At 39.0% G+C, this 6,111-nt stretch overlaps 1 protein-coding gene across 2 annotated transcripts; it reads left to right on the top strand.

Moving 5' to 3' along the window:
- Positions 1-5,430: 5,430 nt before the first annotated feature.
- Positions 5,431-6,111, top strand: LOC105510444 (transcription factor BTF3 homolog 4). 2 transcript variants are annotated; one of them, XM_011940243.1, is made up of 2 exons: positions 5,433-5,653; positions 5,856-6,111. In XM_011940243.1, exons 1-2 carry the CDS (start codon positions 5,486-5,488, stop codon positions 5,922-5,924), a joined length of 237 nt encoding a protein of 78 aa, XP_011795633.1. In that variant the 5' UTR covers positions 5,433-5,485; the 3' UTR covers positions 5,925-6,111. The 2 variants fall into 2 exon arrangements, with proteins under 2 accessions (XP_011795632.1, XP_011795633.1); XM_011940242.1 differs by having other exon boundaries at positions 5,431-6,111.

The raw sequence follows: 6,111 nt of genomic DNA on the forward strand, positions 1-6,111 counted from the left end.
AAAAAAAAAATCTTTACATTTGTTACTTTTCTTTTCCCCCATAAGGCATAGAATTAATGGGAAGTGAGTGTCTTGGATTTCAGATCCGAAGAGATTTTTACCATTAGTGGTTTGATTTTAATTTGCTTGATTAACTATCATATTTTTCATACACTTCTCTGGGTTTAAAATGTCTTGGAGGTATTTTGCCACTGGCTTCATGCTGGAGTAATGGGTAACATATCTTTGGTATGGTTACCTTAGATTCACTTAACTAGTCAGACCCAGAAGAACTTCTTTTACTAGCTTGCTTCCTAAATGCCTTTTTTCCTCTCCTTTTGGTCTCCAAATGGCCTGGTCAGCTTTTGGTAATATTCTTCCTCATCTTCCACCTAGCTTGAGAAGGATGTTCTCCATATAGAGTTAAGCGAGTGCCTAATCCCTCCTTTTGTAAGATTTTGTTCCCTCATCTTGAGGAACAACAACTTCATCTTCAACTTTTTATTTCCCCCCCAATTTTACAGTTCGGTAGATTTCAAACTGGAATAGCTAGCATGTGCTTGCTAAATAATTTTATGCCAGCCTTATCCTGTATCCTAGCTGTTCTTAATAGCAGGTACAAAAATGCCTCTTTTTCAGCAAGGTTGAAATTGGGAATGTCCTTTTGCATCAGAAGAAAATAGGCCATAGACTCATCCCCCAGCACAAATGGGCATTCTGTGAAATGGTACTGGCCCTAGGAGGATTTCCTCAACCACTCTCCTACTCTTGGCCTTGAACCTACCTCTGGGTTGGATCTTACTATTGTAGCTGCTCACTATACCCTCCTGCATGCTTAGAATAATGCTTTGGGGGGAGCACTGGCAAAACACAGTATTTATTTTTTTACCTCCTTTAAGAGGACTTGGAGGTAAGTTGCATTCATTCACTCAAGTTTCACTCTTGCTGTCTAATAGAAGCTTACGTTTTGCTATATCAGCATTTGTTACAGCCAATATTTAAGGATAAAATTTAGAAAATATATCATTTCCTGGCCCATCATCAAACTAATAACAGCTTAACCTTGCAGCTACCAACTTTTGTGTCAAGCTGGGTATCTTTATTTGATATCTAAGGTGCAAGACCAACAATATATTAAGAGATCTATAGACATGAAGGCAAAGCTCTTGTATTTTTTTCATCCAAACACCTCAATTTATTTTATAAATTTGTTCATTTTTCCTGTTATGTTTTATATAATATATGGACTAAACAAAATAAAATAACAGTACAAAAGAAAAAAAAAAGAGATAAATGAGAAAACTTCACTTTCATCCACTACAAAGTGTTTCAATAAAGAATTAAAATCTTACAGAGAGGAAGTCATGGTCTTATGAGGTAGGTTTACAGCAGTTCATCTAACTTTCATGTTGTCTATCACTGGTGACACCAGCTTCATCTTTGTACTTAAGGATTAATCAGTTTGAATGCTTGCTTATTCCATCTTTGCTGGTGAAGACTTATTAAATGGCACTTTTATATGCTGTAAGGAACTTAATATTACTGAATGTAATCATAAATATGACGTTAGGATGTGATACAATGGCCATCAGGTAAGTCTCATTCCACTTGACCGAAAAAAAATATCTTTTCTTCTCCTGCCTCTATTGCATTATGCTCACATTACAGCATTTCAAAGTTTTCTGATTTTTGTCCACTGTTCTTATATTTGGACTTTTATTTTCTGTGTTTTTGAGTACTGATGCCAATTTGTTCCTATTTCACAATAGCAAATTGCTTGATCTAGAGTATTTTAGGCATGTTGTACTGAGTCACCTCAGCTAGAGCATCTCAAACCTTAATATGCATAGGAATCACCTGGAGTTCTTGTTAAACTGCAAATTCTAATTCAGTAGGTCGGGGGTGGACCCTGATTCTGCATTTCTAACGCTTTCAGGGTACACCCATTCTGCTCACCAGGGATCCCACTTTAGTAGTAAAGGACTATAGAATAATTGCTCTCGCCATTTTGACTGATATTCAAATGTAATTTACCATTAAAACTTTTTTGAGACAGGGTCTTGCTCTGTCACCTAGGCTGGAGTGCGGTGGTGAGATTTTTGCTCACTGTATCCTCCACCTCCTGGGCTCAAGTGATCCTCCCACCTCAGCCTCCTGAGTACCTGGGTGCATGCTATCACACTCAGCTAATTTTTCTAATTTTTGTGGGGACTTTTACACCATGTTACTCAAGCTGGTCCCAAATTCCTGCACTCAAGCAAATCACCAGCCTCAGCCTCCCAAAGTGCTGAAATTATAGGCATAAGCCACCAAGCCCAAGCAAAACATTTTTATTGATACACAATAATTGCACTTATTTATGGGATGGGTCCAAGTGATATTTTGATACATGCATGCAACGTGTAATGATCAAATCAGGGTGTGAATCACCTCAAGTATTTATCATTTCTTTGTATTGGGAACACTTCAAATCTCTTCCAGCTATTTTGAAGTATAAAATAAATTACTGTTAACTGTATTAGGCTGTTCTTGCATTGCAGTAAAGAAATACCTGAGACTAGGAAAAAAGGTTTTATTGGCTCACGGTTCTTTAGGAAGCATGGTGCTGGCATCTACTTGGCTTCCAGTGAAGCCTCAGGGAACTTTCAATCATGGCAGATGGTGAAGGGGAAACAAGCATGTCACATAGCAAAAGCAGGAGCAAGCAAGAGAGAATCAGGAGAGAGTTGCCACATGCTTTTTTATTTTCTTGGAGGAGTCTCACTCTGTCGCCCAGGCTGGAGTGCAGTGGTATGATCTTGGCTCACTGCAACCTCCATCTCCCAGGTTCAAACAATTCTCCTGCCTCAGCCTCCCGAGTAGCTGAGATACAGGCACATATCAGTACACCTGGCTAATTTTTTTGTATTTTAGTAGAGATGGGGTTTCACCATGTTACCCAGGCTGGTCTCAAACTCCTGAGCTCAGGCAATCCACCTGTCTCGGCCTCCCAAAGTGCTGGGATTACAGGCATGAGCCACCGCACCCGGCCAGCCACATGCTTTTAAACAACCAGATCATGAAGGTGATGGCCTAAGCCATTCATGAGGACTCTGCCCCCATGATCCAATCACCTCCCACTGGCCCCACTTCCAGCATTGGGGATTACAATTCCACATGAGATTTGTGTGGAAACAAATATCCACACTATATCATTAACTACAGTCACCCTGCTGTGCTATGGAACACTAGAACATATTCATTCTATCTAACTGCATTACAAGTTTTTAGCTACACGAATAAGGTGATGTACTTTGCCTGCCTAACTGCCATCTCATCCCCACCTCCTCCACAAACCTTCTGTTTATTGATACAACTCCCATTTTATTTGGGGAACACTCTGACATTAGCTATTCTATTCCTCTTATCCACTTTCCCAGACCCCCTGCATCTAATAATGACCATGTTACCCAACACTGGCCAAGAAGATGAAGGGAGGAAATCTCCTAGGACGCTTCTGGGAAAGCTTTTGTTTTCCTGCTGAAAGAGACTGTAATAAAAGAAACACCGCCCTCCCCCGACTTTTTTTTTTCTTAGAGACAGTATCTTGCTCTGTCACCCAGGCTGGAGTGCAGTAGCGTTAGCATAGCTCACTGCAGTCTCAAACTCCCAGGCTCAAGTGATCCTCCTGCCACAGCCTCTCAAGTAGCTGGGACCACAGGCATATGCCACCATATTGGGCTAATTTTTTATTTTTTGTAGAGACAGGGTCCCACTATGCTGCCCAGAATGGTCTCAAATTCCTGAGCTCAAGCGATCCTCCCACCAGGTTTATATATATTTTTAAAAGAAAAGGCTACCCATATGTTCTGAGGATCCTGGAAAACATTGGGATAGGTCTAGAAGTTAAAAACAAACAAAACAAAAATAAGCACCTATCAAAATATCACATTACTTTATCTTCTTAGTCCAATTTAAATACCATTTTTTTTTAAAGTTCTCAGATGTTCTATGGAATGGAGAAGCTCCTGACCAGTCTTCTGGCTTATGTTTTAAAAACTGTCACCAAAGAAAATGTTAGCTTTGCAAAGCCAACCACAAGCTGAAATGCAAGAAGAAATGAGAACTAAGAAATTTAGGGTGTTAAAAATAGAAATTATAACTAGCAATAGTATCACCCTGCTTCCTGGGCTTTACATTTTCATTTCTTTCACAAACATAACTATGAAAAATACTTGAACTGTTAAAATTTTTTGAGATGATTGATTTTCTGAATTTAAATGTTGTTACAACTCTTAATGGGTGCCCATTTTAAAGAAACTTGACAAAGTTTAAAATTTTCTACCTACATAGTGATTTCTACATTTAATATGTCAAGCTGAGTTTTGTTTCTGTTAGGGCTGCAAAGCTATATATATATACACACATATATACACACACATATATATACATATATATATATATTTTTTTTTTTTTTTTTTTTTTTTTTTTTGAGACAGAGTCTTGCTCTGTCACCCAGGCTGGAGTGCAGTGGCACCATAGAACTCAGCTCACTGCAACCTCCACCTCCTGGGTTCAAGTGATTCTCCTGCCTCAGCCTCCCAAGTAGCTGGGATTATAGGTGCCCACCACCACGCATGGCTAATTTTTGTATTTTTAGTGGAGATGGGCTTTTGCCATGTTGGCCAGGCTGGTCTCAAACTCCTGACCTCAGGTGATCCATGTTGTACCATTTTAAGCTCCTACCAGCAGTTCAAGAAAATTCCAGTTGCTCCACATTCTTGCCATTACTTGGCATTGTCAGCTTTTCAAAATTTTAGCCACGTAGTGGTATCTCAACTGGGTTTTAATTCCATTTCCTCAATGACTAACGATGATGAGCACTGTTACAGGTACTTCTTGGACATTCCTGTGTCTTCTTTCATGAAGTGTCTGTCTTTAATGCCTTCTATCTGCCCTTTTTTTTTTCTTTTTTTTACGGCCTGAATTAATTTCCCTTAAAGAAGCACTTCTACAAGTTTGCTGCCTGGAAGAGTTCTGTGATGAAACAGATCAATTCAAGCAATACATTTAGCCAAAATAGCTTTCTATGCTGGTCCAGTTTCACCGTTAAAAAGCAAATATGCTTGCTCACATAAATTGGCACAACCTTCCCAAAGTAAAATGCTGACTCTAGCATTTTATTTCCAACTTTGGGGTATGTATGTACTATAAGCAGTTTCACCACAAGCATGACCACTAGAGACTATGGTCTATTAATAAATAATGTTTAAAAAAATAAAACAATGTATTTGCTTTTAAATGAACTCTGGCCTGGGGCAACATTGAAAATCATTAGTATTTCTATTCTCACAAAATGAGGCTGAGGCAACAAGCATAATCAATAATTAATAATCAATGAGTCTTAAAAGACTTTAGAATGATTGGCATAAAATATACTGTAAGAGCTCATTAAGAGATAAATGAGGCTTGCTCTTCCCGCGTGCTGGTGTTGGAGGACCCTCCCTGCTTCAGATTTACCAACAGCATGAATCAAGAAAAGTTAGCCAAACTTCAGGCTCAGGTCCGGATAGGGGGCAAGGGTACAGCTCGCAGAAAGAAGAAGGTGGTACACAGAACAGCTACAGCTGATGACAAAAAGCTTCAGAGTTCTCTAAAAAAACTGGCTGTGAATAATATAGCTGGTATTGAAGAGGTGAACATGATTAAAGATGATGGGACAGTTATTCATTTCAACAATCCCAAAGTCCAAGCTTCCCTTTCTGCTAACACCTTTGCAATTACTGGTCATGCAGAAGCCAAACCAATCACAGAAATGCTTCCTGGAATATTAAGTCAGCTTGGTGCTGACAGTTTAACAAGCCTTAGGAAGTTAGCTGAACAGTTCCCACGGCAAGTCTTGGACAGTAAAGCACCAAAACCAGAAGACATTGATGAGGAGGATGATGATGTTCCAGATCTTGTAGAAAATTTTGATGAGGCATCAAAGAATGAAGCTAACTAAAAGTTTGGTTTTTGGAAGCTGGCATGGACTAGATTTAACAAATCAGCTATGTGGTTCCAAAGTTTTACAGACACAGAGAACATCACCTGTTACTAGTTCAGTAATATAAATATTTTGTATATTAATAATGCTGTTTGTTCAGCATTTTT

This window comes from Colobus angolensis, unplaced genomic scaffold, assembly GCF_000951035.1.
Source record: "Colobus angolensis palliatus isolate OR3802 unplaced genomic scaffold, Cang.pa_1.0 Scaffold188, whole genome shotgun sequence".
NCBI classification, from domain to species: domain Eukaryota; kingdom Metazoa; phylum Chordata; class Mammalia; order Primates; family Cercopithecidae; genus Colobus; species Colobus angolensis.